The sequence below is a fragment of the Perca fluviatilis genome, chromosome 9 (assembly GCF_010015445.1).
Source record: "Perca fluviatilis chromosome 9, GENO_Pfluv_1.0, whole genome shotgun sequence".
NCBI classification, from domain to species: domain Eukaryota; kingdom Metazoa; phylum Chordata; class Actinopteri; order Perciformes; family Percidae; genus Perca; species Perca fluviatilis.
The window spans coordinates 18,645,525-18,664,623 of NC_053120.1; the positions used below are offsets into that span (position 1 = coordinate 18,645,525).

Consider the following 19,099-nt stretch of genomic DNA (forward strand, 5'->3'; position numbering starts at 1 on the left):
GGAGTAACAGTCGATTAGTCTCTAAACTGTTTCAGATAGCCAGCAGAATCAAACAAAGTAAATAAAAAATAAAAATAAATTAGCCTATTTGTCAATGCTGCAAAAGTTAGCGCCTTGAGCATACTCCAATGACCTATCGCCAGAAGAAGCAACTGCTCTTGGCCACCTATGCATGCTGCTCCCAGCTATAAGTCACTATAGTGCCATTGACCCAATTCATGAGGCACTTAGATATGGCCAGGTCCACATAAATCCATTCACATCCGCTAACTCCCGGCCTGCTAGCCTTCAGTCTTCACTCTGGCATGCTAGCAACCACTATGCCTGCTAGTTTCTGCCTACCTGTACTGATGCGGCTGCCATCCCTGATCCGGTTGGTTTGCCACCTGCTTGTCCTGATCCCTGGATTTCTATTAGTTGTCTATGGAAAAGTTGAGAAGCTGCCCTAACGGCCAGTATTCATCCTTGCTCACCTTGCTATTTTCAGTGGGTATTGTAGAGTCAGCAGAGGAAGGCGTGGTCCCCATGGCTCCTGACATTAATGGCTCTCCCAGCAGTTTAGTGCATCAATATCTCAGCTGCCCAGTGCCACAGAACCACAGTTAGCTGTCCCTGCCGACTTCCTGCCTCATCCCCAGTGAGCTATCCACACCGAATTGCGGCCTGAACCCCACTCTGCCGAAAACACAGCCAGACCTTCCACTCTGCTGTCCTGTCGCTGGTCTTTGCTCAGCTCTCCAGTGGTCTGATCTACAGCTAAGTCATCAGTTGCCCGCTGCCTTTCCTGACCTCAAGAACCCAGGCCGCTCTCCACAGGGGTCCCGTGTACGTCTTCCAGAGGGGTCCCTCCTACGTCGGCGACCTTCAGGCCGTCTGCTAGAGCTGCCCTGCCCATCTGGCCATCTTCCTGCCTGTTCTCTTCAGCTGCTCTGGACCTCCTGGTCGCATTCCAGACTGCTCTGCCCAGCGGCCCTGCAAACTGGTGGTCCTCCAGGGGCTCCATCTGTCAGCTCTGCCCCCAGGCTGAGGTTTTGTGCTCCGCCTCTGTCCAGCCACCAGAAAGGGTGAATGAGGGAGAATGACTGAGAGAGAGAGAGAGAGAGAGAGAGAGAGAGAGAGAGAGAGCGCTGTCTGTGTTTGTGTGTACTGTATGTGTGTGATTGTGAGTGAGGCTTGAGGAGAGAGCGACAGACCAGGAGGAGAGTGGAATGAGAGAGCAGCACATTGTTCACACTCCACTCAAGACACTGATCTGCGTTTAAACCAGGGAAAAACAACAAGGGAACACATTTAAGGTAAGCAGATTTATGGCTCTTTGGAAAGGTATTTATCACAGTTATTGTATTGTGTATCCATAATTGATTATAAAAATCACTTTATGATTCAGTGCCTCAAAAATATTAGAACATATATCTTGGTGGGTAACATATTGTACTGTAATCAACCAATTTATTTTGTAATTCACCTTTTTTAATTGAAATTGCATTGCTAGGGTTGGTTTTACAATATCAATAACATTTTAAAATTAAATATCACACATAAAACAAGACTTTATATCCTTTTATTATTATAAGCCAATCATAAAATGAACATTCAGTGGCTCACTAAACACTGAAAATCTAATAAAATCTAAATAACTTGTTTAATTGATGTTTTATCTCAGGGACAGTGTACATTATTGGAAATGTCTGTTACTCTAATAATATATATATATATATATATATATATATATATAATAACAAAATATTTGCTTAGGCTACACTGAGGCCACAATTTAATGTGTCTTCTCTTTCATCTTGATTTACCAAAGTGGTATCTTTAGCTACTGCCAAGTTGAGCATAACAGGATTGTGGGGGGAAATTACTTTAATTTAATTGAAGTAAAACCCCTGAAATGTCATTATTAGAGTACAGAATCTAGGCAAGAATGAGAACAAATGATTGAAATGAAACCAAAATTATTTGATTCTGCCATTCTAAATGCAAACTTACTCAGTGTCCTGGTGGCTCATTCAGCCAAAATTAATACAGTGTAAATAAGATACAGTATATATCTCTCCTAGATGTTCTTTCCTCCTAGAGCTTTTAACTTTGAAACAATACCAAATCTGAATAATTGAGTATAACTGTACAAATAAAAAGAAAATGACAGTGACCAGAGAAGCACATCATCTTGGAGTCATAATTTGAAGCGGGTGCATAAATATCAAATGAAGTCATGAAAGGTGCAGCATGCTAATGCAGAATAGAGAGACAGAGATGGTCTGTCTCATCAGTGCATCAGGTGATGGATCAAAATGTCTGCGGTTATTAAAGTGATTTCTTAAAATTACTTGTGAGAGGTGCTTCTGAAAAACTTCACATTCAGGTTTTGCACAATTCCCACAGATTACACTTAAGCGAGTAAAAGTAAGCAGAAGCGAGCATTCATGCACTTAAACACATTTCCACAATTATTTCTTTGGATAATAGTTTGGCTTTTTGCCTTTATTTAGTACAGCTGAAGATTTGGCAGTAGAGCAGAGGGATTCTTGTTTGTAATGAGCTATATACTCTAGGCAGGACTTGTAAACACAGAGCCACTCTAAATGTTCTGCATTTTACTGCTTCCACTGCAGGATGTAGTCAACATTGCATGTAGTTATTTGATACATTTGAGCTTTGTAGCTACCCACTGGCTTTAAATCATGACATTCAAAAGCAGATACATTTCCCACTAGACATCAATAAAGTATGATATATCTACATAAACCAGGGAATTTCCATTCCTCTCATTTGATCACCTGTTGTTTTGGAGCAACGTGTGGTGTGACTTTGTTTCACTCATTTTGTGCAAAAACAAGTCATAACTTTACAAACATCAAAAGACATGAAAAATGTGTTTAGCATGAGAATATTGCAATACATCAAAAGCAATGTTGCTGAGACTTTTGAACTAGAATATTAGAGATGCACAACTTGCAGAATGCTCATGAGGAAGATATGATCCATAAATATATCAAATCCATTGTAGAGCTTGTATCCTGCAGGACTGAAATAATTATTATAGTAGTAGATCTATTTTTTATGAAGTATACTATGTTTTTCTTTGGAATATGCACTTGCATCCTACACCCAAAGCTTGACCCTGAGCTTTTAATTTGTAGAAGATGCTAATATATCGTAAAAAAACAACAAATAAAAAACATATTGATAAAAGAAGGAATTTATGGCACAGTAGTGGCTGCAATTTAAAGCCACAGGGAAATTGTTTATGGTATGCAATACATTGTAATGCAGTAGATGTGTTTCCACTGTACACTGACAACATGCTTTACTGCGGATAGTGTATCAAACTCACTTTCTGTCCAGCCTCCTGAGACCTGGAAGTAAACATTTTAAATGGAATGTAAGAAACCGATCACAATGATTTGAATGGAATATTTTGGTTATACACGTGTGTGTGTGTGTGTGTGTGTGTGTGTGTGTGTGTGTGTGTGTGTGTGTGTGTGTGTGTTTTTTTTTTTTTAGACAAATAATCTATATCTGACTCTTCCTAAATTATTTCCCTCTGTCCCACAAAAAGGACATGTGTATGTAAATGTGTATTTTGAAAGGCTTAAAATAACATACACATTTAAAATCTTAATATAACATAGTTACAGTCTATTAGTTATAACATAGACTGTCATAAATAAATAAAAACTCAAGAACACAAACATTACATCTTTATAAATTTGATCACGTACCTCCCTTACTGCCATAAAACATGTTTACTGCAATTCCCCCGCATTTTGAAAAGAGAGAAAATGTATTCTGTTGGTCACATCCTCATGTATTTTACATCACTAGAAAGACCAGGATGTGATTTCCACAGTACATTAGGACTCAAGTATACTGTATGCATGGTGTTTGAAATAAAGGCCTTAGTGTTATGTTCTCCACAGAGGATCTCAGGAGGAGACACTAGATACAAAATGCATCCTGATGAAATACATAAAACAGTAACTCTCTGTTGGAGAAAGAAAAGACCTCTGACTGATATATATGTAAATGTATGGAGAAATACATTTAGTGTTTAGTCCTGCTTATCATCAACAGTCAGTCATTAAACTGGCAGGAACGTTACTTTTTGTTCTCTCTCATTATCCAGCTGTCACTTGAAAAATTTAAAAAATGGTTCCATTTTACCTCCCAAGTCAGAAATTTACATTCAGCTATAATTCCACATTACATTCCAATTCCTTTGCCTCCTACGTCAGCTCAAGTCTAACAGAAGCCAAAGAAGTTTCTCTGTAAGCATAATCAACTGCATTTCATGTTCTATGAAATAATAATTTATACACTAATATATAAAAAATGCTTTGATATCAGTCATTTATTGATGGGATCATCAACATAACAGATGAGTTTAACTTTCATCTTGTCCAAGTTCCTATAAAGCCCTTTAGCCTGGGATATAATTATTACCAAATTACTTCTTTAAACTGGAACTTCAAAAGCCTCCAAAGATTTAATAGGATGAATCACTGCTCTCTGATATGTGTTCCTTTGAACATTAGGTACAGTACATATGTACCTGCAGTACGTCTATGAGAATCTGCTCATTTGTCCCTGCCACTGAAAAGCACAAGCAGTCGCCTAAAGGTTAAAGAAAGCCAGCCTGGTTCTGTCTCAAGGTAACAAAATCCATCTAACACCTCTAAAGCTTACCAAATAGCACGTTAACTGGTGTTTAATCAGTATATCTTGGCTGGGAATGGTACTTTCCTGGAATCCCTGGTTACCTGGCAACCAGTCCTGGCAAATAAATAGTCTAGCACATAAACCCCCATTCCCAATTGGAAAACTGTCACGGACGACCAGGAGACAGACTGCAGTAGAGAAGCTGAGCTTTATTAACAATGATCCAACAACGAGCAGGAAGCAACAGGCAGGAAATCTGGTAGCTGGGTAGGCAGGTTCCAGAGCAGCAGCAGACAACAGGATCCGAAGTACAGGGTAGGCAAACTTGGAATGACTAGGCTTAACGTGCGTGGTCAAAGCATCATGTGGAAACGAGACTTGACCAGGAGTGTGTGTGGTTGTGCTGCTTATGTAGGTGGTGGCTGATTAGTTGCAGGTGGTGGACTGAGGATGAGGCTTGATGAGGTGCAGGTGTGTGTAATTAGGACTGAGGGGACTGGGAGAGTCTGATCTGCGTGAGTGACGAGGAGTATGAATCAGTGGGAGGAGTGTGTGCTGGAGAATGAGAGAGAGTGAGTGCTGGTGACAGTGAATGGGGAAACAAACAGTCAATGAACACTGACTAACAGTCCAAGACACCCTGACATTACCCCCCCACCCACAAGGCGCGACCCGCGCCGTAAAGGCAAAACACGGGAGGGGGGGGCGGGCAGCCCGGAGACCGGGACAGGAGGGGGACAGGGCGAAGGCGGACGGACTCCAGGCCCTCCCCCAAGACTTGGGCGGAGCTGGCCGGAAGCGTGACCACAGCGGAGCCGGCTGGGGGCGTGGCCACGGCGGAGCTGGCTGGCCCACTGGCGGCCGTGGCGGGGCTGATCCCTCTGGAGGCCGTGGCGGGGCTGATCCCTCTGGAGGCCATGGCGGGGCTGATCCCTCTGGAGGCCATGGCGGGGCTGATCCCTCTGGAGGCCATGGCGGGGCTGATCCCTCTGGAGGCCATGGCGGTCCTGGGAACCGTGTCGGCAGGACCTCCACAGTCCCTTTAGAGGGCCTTTGGCCCCCCCCCAAAATTTACCTGGAGAGGCTCCCCGGGATGATGTCCAGGACAGGCAATGAGGGCTTAGAACTGGGCTGTACCGGCGATGAGGGCTTTGAACCGGGCTGTACCGGCGACGAGGGCGTCGAGCCGGGCTGTACCGGCGACGAGGGCGTCGAGCCGGGCTGTACCGGCGACGAGGGCGTCGAGCCGGGCTGAACCGGCGAAGAGGGCGTCGAGCCGGGCTGAACCGGCGAAGAGGGCGTCGAGCCGGGCTGAACCGGCGAAGAGGGCGTCGAGCCGGGCTGTATCGGCGAAGAGGGCGTCGAGCCGGGCTGTACCGGCGAAGAGGGCTTAGGAAGGGTGCTAGCTAGGTGGGGTTCAGGAAGGAGGCTAGCTAGCCTGGGCTCAGGGGAAATGCCAGCTAGGCTAGACTCTGGGGAGCCGCTACAAGGCCGGGATCCTAGGAACTCTGGGGAGCCGCTACACGGCCGGGACTCTAGGGAGCCGCTATACGGCCGGGACTCTAGGAACCCTGGGGGGCCGCTACATGGCCGGGACTCTAGGAACTCTAGGAGACCAGAGGACTCTGGGACACTAGAGAGCTCGGGGAGCTCGGGGACACTAGGAAGCTCTGGGACACTAGAGGACCCTGGGACACTAGAGGACCCTGGGACACTAGAGGACTCGGGGAACCTTGGGACACTAGAGGACTGACGGGAACGTAGGGACACTAGAGGACTGGCGAACTAGGGACACTAGAGGACTCCGGGAAAACCTAGGGACACTAGAGGACTTCGGGGGACACTAGAGGACTTCGGGGAACCGAGGGACACTAGAGGACTCTCGAGGGAACCTAGGGACACTAGAGGACTCGCGGGGAACCTAGGGACACTAGAGGACTTCGAGGGGACACTAGAGAGCTCCGGGGGAACCTAGGGACACTAGAGGACTCGGGGAACCTGGGGACACTAGAGGAGACTCGAGAACCCGAGGGACACTAGAGGAATTCGGGAACCGAGGGACACTAGAGGACTTCGGGGAACCGAGGGACACTAAGAGGACTTTCGGGGACACTAGAGGACTTCCGGGGACACTAGAGGACTCGGGGAACCGAGGGCACTAGAGGACTTCGGGAACCTAGGGACACTAGAGGACTCGGGAACCTAGGGACACTAGAGGACTTCGGGGACACTAGAGAGCTCAGGGAACCTAGGGACACTAGAGGACTCGGGGAACCTGGGGACACTAGAGGACTCGGGGAACCTGGGGACACTAGAGGACTCGGGGAACCGAGGGACACTAGAGGACTCGGGGACACTAGAGGACTCGGGGACACTAGAGACACTAGAGGACTCTGAGACAATAGAGGACTCGGGGACACTAGGGACAATAGAGGACTCGGGGAACCTAGGGACACTAGAGGACTCGGGGAACCTAGGGACACTAGAGGACTCGGGGAACCTAGGGACACTAGAGGACTCGGGGACACTAGAGAGCTCGGGGAACCTAGGGACACTAGAGGACTCGGGGAACCGAGGGACACTAGAGGACTCGGGGACACTAGAGGACTCTGGGACACTAGGGACAAGGGAACCGCTACCTAGCCTAGAGTCAGGGGGAATCCAAACCAACCGGGACTCAGGAAAGCCACTAGCTAGCTGGGACTCAGGAAAGCCACCAGCCAGCTGGGACTCAGGAAAGCCACCAGCCAGCTGGGACTCAGGAAAGCCACCAGCCAGCTGGGACTCAGGAAAGCCACCAGCCAGCTGGGACTCAGGAAAGCTACTAGCTAGCTGAGACTCAGGAAAGCTACTAGCTAGCTGAGACTCAGGAAAGCCGCTAGCTAGCTGGGACACAGGGAAGCTACTAGCTAGCTGGGACTCTGGAGAGAGGCCGCTAGCAGGCCGCGTGTCTGTGGAGGCATGGAAAGAGCTGTACATCGGCTCAGAGGCAGGAGGACTGCACGTCAGCTCAGGGTCAGGAGAGCTGCACGCCAGCTCGGGGTCAGGAGAACCGCCGCACACGCTTCGGGGTCAGACACCGGCTCCGGGAACAGAAGGGTTGCTAGTCTCTGCAGGGCAGTTGCTGTGAGCAGTCTCGGCTGGGCAGTCGCGGTGAGGCCGTCTCGTCGCCGCCAGTCGGTGAGCAGTCTCTGGCTTCTGGTCGACTGGGCAGACGCTTGCTGGCTTCTGTCCGACTGGGCAGTCAAATGGCTCCCTGCTGAAGTGGGCCTGTGGTGAGGACTTTGGCACCGGATCGGCTGGCTCTGGATCGGCAAGCGCTACCGTAAGGGAGGAACCACAAACCCAAAGGGCTCGGTCCAGAAACTCACTAAACGGCAGGTTGAGGTCCTCGAGCAGCAGCATCCGAGTAAGTGGGTCATCTAACCCGCTCCAGAACTGATACTTTAAGAAGTCCTCCTCCCAGCCCGCACTGTGATAATAACAGAGGTAAACTGCAACAAAATCTTCCAGAGTGTCTCCGTTTTGATTGAACAGATGATCTTCCATGGCGTCCTCATCCATGTTTATTTAGTTGTGGTCAAGTCTTCTGTCACGGACGACCAGGAGACAGACTGCAGTAGAGAAGCTGAGCTTTATTAACAATGATCCAACAACGAGCAGGAAGCAACAGGCAGGAAATCTGGTAGCTGGGTAGGCAGGTTCCAGAGCAGCAGCAGACAACAGGATCCGAAGTACAGGGTAGGCAAACTTGGAATGACTAGGCTTAATGTGCGTGGTCAAAGCATCATGTGGAAACGAGACTTGACAAGGAGTGTGTGTGGTTGTGCTGCTTATGTAGGTGGTGGCTGATTAGTTGCAGGTGGTGGACTGAGGATGAGGCTTGATGAGGTGCAGGTGTGTGTAATTAGGACTGAGGGGACTGGGAGAGTCTGATCTGCGTGAGTGACGAGGAGTATGAATCAGTGGGAGGAGTGTGTGCTGGAGAATGAGAGAGAGTGAGTGCTGGTGACAGTGAATGGGGAAACAAACAGTCAATGAACACTGACTAACAGTCCAAGACACCCTGACAAAAACAAACTCAGAATAGTGATATTCGATATTTTTTCATTGTCAATAAATCCCATGCAAAGACCAAAACTAACAATGAATTGATCCTGTGTATATGAAGCCTGATATACAATAGCCCAGTCCTTTGACATGTTCCTTCATTACCATAAAAACTACTTTAATACTTTCAAAATACTACAAAAAAATACTTACCAAATGTGTATTCATCCACGATAAAAAAATGTTCCAACAACATATAAAACTAAACAACAGAAACCCCCCCCCCAAAAAAATAGAACTATGTATTTGTGATCTATGATGATATGTGATAACTGATCTTTTTTAAATGTAAGTCTAATATTTATTCTCCTTTAAGCTCTGCTTTGGTCTCCACCAACTCCCAGCTAAAAATATTTGGATCTTTAGCAGCTAAATGCTCCACAAACTCACCCACTAGAAGGTGACGTGAAAACCTGCAGACAACTGATTGGTCAGCAGGGTTTCCCGCAGCACTTTGCAGTTAAGGCGGCCGACTTAGACAAAAATTATTTATTTATCTCTCTGTGCCAAATTTCGGTTCCAAAAGCCTCTGAGCACATAAGTGCAAGCTTATCTGTCCTCTCTGCATAGTGACAGAGAGCGGAGCTCCGACACACACGTGCAGAGGCAATGCCAATAAAATGGTTTCAAGTCTGGTTACAGTTTTTTAAAAGTTCATGCAGGCAGCGTTTTCTGTAATATGATATAATGGTGAGACGAAAGCGGTCGAGGTGACGCTTTCTCTGAGACAATTCAATTCAATTTTATTTATAGTATCAAATCATAAGAGTTATCTCAGGACACTTTACATCTGTAAAGTGTCCTGAGATAACTCTTATGATACAGTAGGTCTAGACCACACTCTATAATTTACAAAGACCCAACAATTTCAGTAATTCCCAGTAGGCACAACAGTGGTCTCTGTGCCCTGATGACTGACTGACAGGCTGAGGTTGTAAGGCAAGGCAACTTTATTTCTACAGCACCTTTCAGCAACAAGGCAATTCAATTACATACATATGACACATACATACATACAATTACATACACCTTTGCACTTAAGTTAGTTCTTCATTAGTTCAATGTTGACAACAGGGCAGTGACCAAGTGTATTGTTAAAGGTTTTTGTCATTATGCAGTTTGCACTAAAAAGTCTTTGTTCTTTACATTCCTTTGCATTTTAGTTAGTTCAGTATTAGCCTGTAAACAAAGTAATTTCTTTATTTCTTTATTATTTATAATATGTTCATGTTGTGGCAAAAAGGTTTCCCTTTTGTTGTTAATTTTTAAAGTTGGGATTGATACCAATCCTGAGTATCTGACTGGCGCACCCCTATTGAAAAGCACAACCAGTGTTATTAATGTTACTCTGAGTGAGCAGTGTTACCAGAATTTTTTAATTTTGAAAACTGTTTTGATTGACAATTAAGGTGGAAAATAAAAATTTAGTGTTTAATGTATTTTTGTTGATGTTGAAATGGATTTTAAAACATATGGTATCGAAAAGTAAGTATCGTTAAGGAATCGGCATCGAAACGGAGGTATCGAAATTGGCAACCTCAAATTATCCTTCTGATGGTAACTTTGCTATTAGTTTCAAGAATAGTCTGCATATTTGTGTTCACTGAAGAACCGAGGCAAAGCTTGTGAAGACTTTGAGTTATTCTTCAAGGGTAGGAAGCAGATGGCAAGCTTATTCAATCATTTCTGTCTTCTGTTCACTGTCAGAAGTCAATTCAAAATGTATTGGCAGAAACAGCAGTCATAGCTAATCTAATTCATCCATCCATCCATTTATTGTCTGTAACCACTTATCCTATTCAGGGTCGAGGGGGACTTGAGCCGATTCCAGCTGACATTAGGGGAGGGGCGGGGTACACCCTCGACAGGTCGGCAGACTATTACGGGGCTAATTTAATTCAGAGTTTGGGAAAAGGGTCAGGAAACAAAGTAAAGAGAGATAAATGTCAAGATGTGAAGCAACTCCTTCCTCATTTGTGCTGACACAAGTGCATTTGCAGTAATCGACAAAACTTTGATTCCTGTTCAACTATTACTAGAAATCTATTTTGTATAAATGGCATTACTTTTAACTTTATTCTCATTTGTGTTCAGAACTTTTGTTTAACAATGGCATACTGATGTCTGTTTCATCTTTTTTTTTTCTCAGATAACGAGTTTGATTACTTTGGCAGAATGTCAGCTTACAACTGCTCTTTTGATCTAATGGCTGAAAAAGATGGCTGGCTTTGTCCTCCTGGGGAAAAGTGTGTCAATTTGTCCTCTGGCATAAACAGAAGCCACATTGATCTGGATGATGCATGTCTGACAGAGGAAGAGTACCTGGAGAAATATCTGGGGCCTCGTCGATCATCTGTGTTCCTTCCCATCTGCCACATCTACTTGGTCATCTTCCTGGTAGGTATGGTGGGGAATGTGCTGACATGCACTGTCATTGCACGCAACAAAGTGATGTGGACGCCAACAAACTACTACTTGTTCAGCCTGGCGGTGTCAGACCTGCTGGTGCTGTTGCTCGGCATGCCATTAGAGCTGTATGAGCTGTGGCAGAACTACCCCTTCCTCCTGGGGAAGGGCGGCTGCTACTTCAAAACGTTTATATTCGAGACTGTTTGCTTGGCGTCTATCCTCAACGTGACAGCGCTGAGCGTGGAGCGCTACATTGCTGTGGTTCACCCGCTACGAGCAAAGTACGTTGTAACACGCACCCATGCCAAGCGGGTCATACTTACAGTGTGGGGTGTGTCGGTGTTGTGTGCTTTGCCGAACACAAGTCTGCATGGGATCACCGTCCTTCACAGTCGCTCTACTAGCCCTGCTGGTAACATAACCGTGGAGATCCCTGACTCAGTGATCTGTACGTTGGTAAAACCGCGCTGGATTTACAACCTGACCATCCAGGTGACCACCTTGCTATTTTTCATGCTGCCCATGCTCACCATCAGCGCTCTCTACATGCTTATCGGGTTGCAGCTGAAGCGAGAGAAGATGCGTCAGACACTGGAGGCGAAGACGGGCTTTGGACAGGACAGCTTCTGTAGCGTCAGATCACAGCAGCAGAAGGCACGTCGCCGGCAGGTCACTAAAATGTTGTGTGAGTATCAAACAAGTCTTTTTCTTTTATCTTACCCAGATCTCACCTGTAAGCAAACCTGTTCATGGGACAAAGAGCCCAATCAATAGTTGAATTTTTAGGCCAAAACAAATATTTAAGAGTTTTTAAAGATTAGATGAGCAACTTTCTTTGTGATATAAGGGGCACTATCTTGAAACAAATCCCTGCCAGCTGGAATCCCATAGTGCTCCTTGTGAAAGATGTACCACTTCTTATTATGGATGTATGTTTAAAACTTCTTCTGGCTAAGCCAGCTGACTTCCTGTTGGCTCCCTGCATACAAATCTCTGTTTAAATTTATATTAGGCTATATTAAATAGGAAATTTAAATGTTTTTGGCAATGGAGTCTGGTGCCTTTAAAGGGGTGATAGAATGATTATATAGTTCCTTAAGGTCTCCTAATGGGGTATGTAACATTGGTTGGGCTGAATATTGCCCGAATGCTATTTTATTAGGCCCTTAACTACCCTGTGAATATGGCTCTATTTGGAACAAGAGCTTTTCTTCCAAATATGGTATGCTAATGAATATTCAGAATGAGCTACGCGCTGATTGGTTTGCGCAAACTACATAGAAACATATGGAATACTCGTCAGCAGGCCTCATATTTCAGACATACATTGTTTGTCGGGCTATTTCGTTATTAAATTCACTTCTGAGACTTTTTTAAGCGAGAAATCAACTATATAAAGCTCAAATATGGGCCGTTTTACGAAAATTGATGGCTAATTGCAAATTTGGTAAGACTGTGTGTCGGAGTTCAGCCGCTGGTGCTGCCTCGCCGCCCGGCCTGCCTTCCTTCACAGACCCCGGCCTGCTATGAGGTACTTGGAGCTCCGTCGCGGCTGGCAGCCCACAGCAGGGACTACCAACACTGCTGCCCTGACAGAGCTCCAGGGCCTTCAACTCCCCTCTTCCTGCTAGCTAAATGGCCCGTTGTGTGTGAGTGAGAGCGCGGTCAGCGAGCTTGTTACACCAGCAATCTCTTACCACATGTTACACACGTCACGCCACTTATACAAAATCTAACTAAAGGTCTTATAAAGCTAACAACTGTGTCCGATTTCAAGTTAATGAATATTTGTGAAGACAAAGTGTTTCGTTTGCTGCGACTGTCCCTTCAATCCTAGCTATGTGTAGCTACAAACCACGGATAGTTAGCTTCCTTTTCGCCTTAATTTGAGTATATTTACAGTTTGAATTTCGTCACGCCACTTACACATCTAACTAAATGTCTTATAAACCTAACAACGGTGTCCGATTTCAAGTTAATTAATATTTGTGAAGACTAGCTAGGTGTTTCGTTAGCTGTGACTGTCCCTTCAATCCTAGCTACAAATCACGGATAGTTAGCTTCCTTTTCGCCTTAATTAGAGTATATTTACAGTTTGAACTTCGTCACGCCACTTACACAACATCTAACTATATGTCTTATAAACCTAACAACTGTGTCCGATTTCAAGTTATTATTTGTGAAGACAAAGTGTTTCGTTTGCTGCGACTGTCCCTTCAATCCTAGCTATGTGTAGCTACAAACCACGGATAGTTAGCTTCCTTTTCGCCTTAATTTGAGTATATTTACAGTTTGAATTTTGTCACGCCACTTACACATCTAACTAAATGTCTTATAAACCTAACAACGGTGTCCGATTTCAAGTTAATTAATATTTGTGAAGACTAGCTAGGTGTTTCGTTAGCTGTGACTGTCCCTTCAATCCTAGCTACAAATCACGGATAGTTAGCTTCCTTTTCGCCTTAATTAGAGTATATTTACAGTTTGAACTTTGTCACGCCACTTACACAACATCTAACTATATGTCTTATAAACCTAACAACGGTGTCCGATTTCAAGTTATTATTTGTGAAGACTAGCTAGGTGTTTCGTTAGCTGCGACTATCACTTCAATCCTAGCTACAAATCACGGATAGTTAGCTTCCTTTTCGCCTTAATTAGAGTATATTTACAGTTTGAATTTCATCACGCCACTTACACAACATTTAACTATACGTCTTATAAACCTAACAACGGTGTCCGATTTCAAGTTAATATTTGTGAAGACTGGCTAGGTGTTTCGTTAGCTGCGACTGTCCCTTCAATCCTAGCTACAAATCACGGATAGTTAGCTTCCTTTTCACCTTAATTCAAGTATATTTACAGTTTGAATTTCGTCACGCTACTTAGACAACATCTAACTATATGTCTTATAAACCTAACAACGGTGTCCGATTTCAAATTAATTAATATTTGTGAAGACTAGGTGTTTCGTTAGCTGTGACTGTCCCTTCAATCCTAGCTACAAATCACGGATAGTTAGGTTCCTTTTCGGCGTAATTCGAGTATATTTACAGTTTGAATTTCGTCACGCCACATATACAACATCTAACTAAATGTCTTATAAAGCTAACAACGGTGTCCGATTTCAAGTTAATGAATTTTTGTGAATTCCAGAGGAATTCTAAGAGGAGGCTAGCTAGCTCTCATTGATAGAGCTAGAGCAACCAGTCGCAGGCGCTCTATCAATGGAGACTACGGACACGCGGCATTTATTTCCTCAATCGTTTGTTTAAATAACTCAACACATTATAATTACACACATTTAAAAGAGTAACTGGAACCTGTGGTAAGAGAATGCTGGCGTAACAAGCTCGCTGGGACCGCTTTCACTCACATACACCGGGCATTTAGCTAGCAGGAAGAGGGAAGTTGGAGGCCCTGGAGCTCTGTCAGAGCAGCAGCGTTTCGTAGTCCATTAGCCCAAAACGGTGACTTTGCGCGGGTATGGAGTGCTGTGGGTTGCCAGCCGTGACTGAGCTCCATCTACCTCACAGCAGGCTGGGGTCTGTGAAGGAAGGCAGGCCAGGCGGCGAGGCAGCTACACAGGCAGCACCAGCCTCTGAACTCCGACACACAGTCAGACAAAATTTGCAATTAGACATAAATTTTCGTAAAACGGCCCATATTTGACCTCTACATAGTTGATTTCTCGCATAAAAAAGTCTCAGAAGTGAATTTAATGGTAAAATAGCATATGAACAATGTATACAATTTCTGAGATCTGCACGACCTAGATTCAGAAGACTAACTGATCTCAGGTCAGTTGTGTAGCCTATGCAAATGTTGGGGCGTGACAAACACAGACTAGAGCCAAATGAGGAGGAGCCGCAATAGTTGACGTCAACTATGGGGCTCGTTAAGATTCGCCCGTTTTCAGAGGCAGTTTCAAATAGTGAGATTTGCAGAGAAAAGAGGTGTCAATGGGATTTAGAGGTTCTATGTATGTCCTAGTTACCCACTAAACTGTCATTATTCAACTATGACAAGGTAAAATCAGTTTTGCATTCTATCACCCCTTTAACAAGAGCATATAAAGCAATGGCTTCAGTTCCTCCAGCCATCTAACGGCAAGTTAAATGACTGAAAATATTCAAAATATAGCATACACTTAAACAATTCATTATTTATTTTTTTAAATGGGCCTTTTTTTTGGTGGCTAAAATATGTTTTTCTGCAGCCCCCTGTCCACATAGTACATTGTTTAGCTTCTGTGCCAGTCCTCCTGTCTGCTTCTCCAAACCATCTACTGTAGATAATACACCGACTATAGATAAGTAGCCTACCTCATACAATCCCACTTCAAAAAATCCAAGCTGTCCCTTAAAATAATGTCAAATATTCTGAACCGAGTCGGACAGCTGCAATTTTATAAAACTGTAGCATTGACGGGGGCTCCAGCTGACCAATGACTGGAGCCAAACACGACTGACGTCATGACGCAGAAAATTACGTAGTGATTTTGTAAAAAAACATTTGTTATAATTAATTGAAGTGTTAAAAAAACAACATGCGCCGATTTAATATATTGATCTCCACGCAATGTCAGTATCGATTATGCAGACTAATCGCGGCTGCCCCTATGTAAATAAATTTAAATTGCAGTTTAATTCAGTGTTTCTCCTGAAATAACACTTTCAATCAATTTGTATCATTGGGAATAAACAATTGAAGATTTTAGACTTGAACATTTTGTAGATATGTTCTGTGAACACTGTATACTACTGTATAACAGGGTTTGACACAGACTCTCATATAAGCCTAATGACGTAGCCCACATGTGCTTTTGTATCGCTTAGAGGTGAAGGTGAAAGCAGTGAAATGTAGAGGTGAACATCTTTCATGGTGCATAACATTGAGGTATTTATCAACTCCTGGTCTATACAATGCAATGACATTTAAAGTGCCCATATTATGAAAAAAACACTTTCTGGTATTTGGGGTGTTCTTTTGTGTCTCTGGTGCTTCCACACACATACAAACTTTGAAAAAAATACATCCATGCTGTTTTGAGTGAGATACGGTTTCTGAATGTGTCCTGCTTTCAGTCTCCTGGTGAGTTGTTCAAAATCGACTCGGACTGTGACGTCACAATCCGAAATGAGCTGGCTAACCGTAACCGTTAGCTCGTAGCGTTAGCATTAGCATGCTAACGCTAATGCTAACACTAGCATGGTACCTCGTTCTCAATAGCAAAGCACTGCTACAACACACACAAGTTCACCATAATCCACAAAAGAACTACTTACATGTGCGCCCTCATTTAGAAGTCTCCCAGCTAATCCTGCCTTGTAACTGACCAAAGTTGGAGAAACAGGCTTTCTTTTACTGTCTCTAGAGTTAGCTAGCTGACATGCTCTACATCTGAACTACTGAGCATGTGCAAGTGCAATCAAAGATAGTACAGAAGAAGAAGATGAAAAGAGGTCTCACTCTGTAGCTAAAACATAAACCAGGTGAAAAGAGGATCTACAGCAGTGAGAGAGAGCTGTGCAGTACAACAACAATATGGTGTTTTTTGAAAATTAAACCATGTAAACCTATTCTGGTACAACCTTACAATACAATTATGAACCTGAAAATGAGTATAATATGGGCGCTTTAAATGCCTGGATGCACAGGTGCAGATGTTTAGATAAAAAATTCAGTCATCTACTTAAGGTTGTGTTTAGAATTCTACTCAGAGACATATACACCTCTGGGGTTATCACATCCTTATTTCGGGCAATGTTTAGTCAAGAAAGTACAATATTTAGAATCATTATTAAAAAGGTCAGAGTAATCCATGAAGATTGTCATCAATATGGCTAAAAACGTTGGAAGCTGAAAGGTCAGAGAAGCACAGAGAAGGAATGCAGCTCATATACCAACAGTCTGTAACTACTTGATGACATGCTACTACATGACGACAGCATAAACAGCTGCTGATGAGCAGTAGGGATTTTCTGTCGGCTCCTGGGATAAAACGTGTGTAACTGCATGAATTTAGCGGTTCAACCAAACAATCTTTCTGGACAAATAAAGGTAAATACAGGAAATTAAGTCTGTGAAAATGTATTGTAAAATACTGTAAAGTAACATATCATAAATAATTTGTAAATACTATAATACCTAATAATCTTTTTAAAACCTCCCAAAACTCCCTATATTAATAGTCAAAGTCATGCCATATACTGTGCTACATTGGATGCTTACTGGAGATGGTCATATGATATAGAATAAACCATGTTTCAGAAACAGTTAGGCCAGTTTTTTTACCTCAAATGTCAATAACTGATTTCAGTGAGTAGTTTGACAGATTTTCCCATTTTAAAACGGGAAGACAAGGCTAGTGACAACCCAATGCCTAGTGCATTTGTCCAATTAGGTATAGGATCATGTTTTTATCTGTGAGAAGGGGCTATCTACAGATAATTCATATATGTTTAGTATAGCCTTGAAATAGTCCAACCCCTTGCATTGATTTGTGAAAAATTTATGCTATTTCAACCAATTCTCACATGTTTGCAAGTTTGTCCAATAATGTCAAGTAATAAGGATAATTTCCTTTTTGTTTACTGCCATTTTACAAATAAATTATTCATGGATGTAACAAGCCTTGTTTAAATGAAAATAAAACTTTGACAAACTAACTTCCTTGGAAATGGAACTGCATCAATATTTGCTTGTTAGAGACAATTGCTGAAGTGGGCATTCAGCCCTAACAAGCTACACCAATTAAGATTTAGCAGTAAATTTATTACAGCAATCTAAACCTAAATCTCTAATGTAAAAGTTTGAAGGAGCTTGCAAGGAGCAGTACAAGGCCCAGACCTTTTTTTTTAACATTAGTGCAGTCTGTTTTAAATAAACACAACCTTCAGCTCACACTGTGAGGGTCCTCCTCCTATAATCTTTAAGCATTGTTTTTATTTTTTTCCGGTCATGTCTGGTGTTTAATCCAGCAGTCAAGCTCTTTAATGAATGCCACTACAAAACCAGTAGGAGGGATCATTATTGGGACTTATATCAATTATTAAAAACACAGATTTCAAACAAACATTTTCTAATTATGAATGTAAAGATTTATTTAACACTTATGTAAATCAAAGGCTGTGCACCCAGGACAGATATTTTCTGCATTATTGCAAGACAGCCTAACCTTGAGAGCAGAGAGAGCACGTTGGCAACATCAATCAGTGTACTGCTTTTAAAATCTCCTCTACCCATGTCCCCCATTGTCTCTTCCTCTCTCTTGCTGTTTTTCCAGTCGTTTTAGTGGTGGTATTTGGGATCTGCTGGGCCCCGTTTCACACTGACCGTCTCATGTGGAGTTTTATCATTGACTGGACTGACTACCACATAGAAATCTTTCAGTACGTGCACATCATCTCCGGGGTGTTTTTCTACCTTAGCTCAGCAGTCAACCCAATCCTGTACAACCTCATGTCAACACGCTTTAGAGAAATGTTCAAAGAGGTTATGTGCCATCGGCCACATCACATCACTCCCAGAAAACACTCGCTCAGTGTCACCCGGGTGACACTCCGCAGCACCCTGAGTGATGTGCCGCTTAGCAACGGAGCTGCTGTTGTTGAAGTCGAGGCAGAAATGGAGATGTGAGAATGAAAAATTAAACCTGTTTTTCGTGTTAAAAACATCAAGGGTATGTGAAGGGTATATATTGTATTGTTGGTAGTATGGCATGGTGTTTCGAAAGACCATGCCCATGCATCCATCAACTATCATCGACATCCACATTAAACAGTAGCATCAGCTAAATACCTAAAATAGTGGAAGAAGTGCAGAAAAAGCTGAAGCTGTCAGACTGGAGTTTAAGGCCCTGACACACCAACCCGACGCATGCGCGAGACGTAATACGTCTCCATAACAGCAG

At 43.5% G+C, this 19,099-nt stretch overlaps 1 protein-coding gene across 1 annotated transcript; it reads left to right on the top strand.

Annotated features, from left to right (window-relative positions):
• The first annotated feature begins 1,178 nt into the window (after positions 1–1,178).
• Positions 1,179–19,099, top strand: nmur1a (neuromedin U receptor 1a). Its single transcript, XM_039810219.1, has 3 exons — positions 1,179–1,295; positions 10,925–11,869; positions 18,473–19,099. The coding sequence occupies exons 2-3, from the start codon at positions 10,951–10,953 to the stop codon at positions 18,823–18,825; spliced, it is 1,272 nt and encodes a 423-aa protein (XP_039666153.1). The 5' UTR covers positions 1,179–1,295; positions 10,925–10,950; the 3' UTR covers positions 18,826–19,099.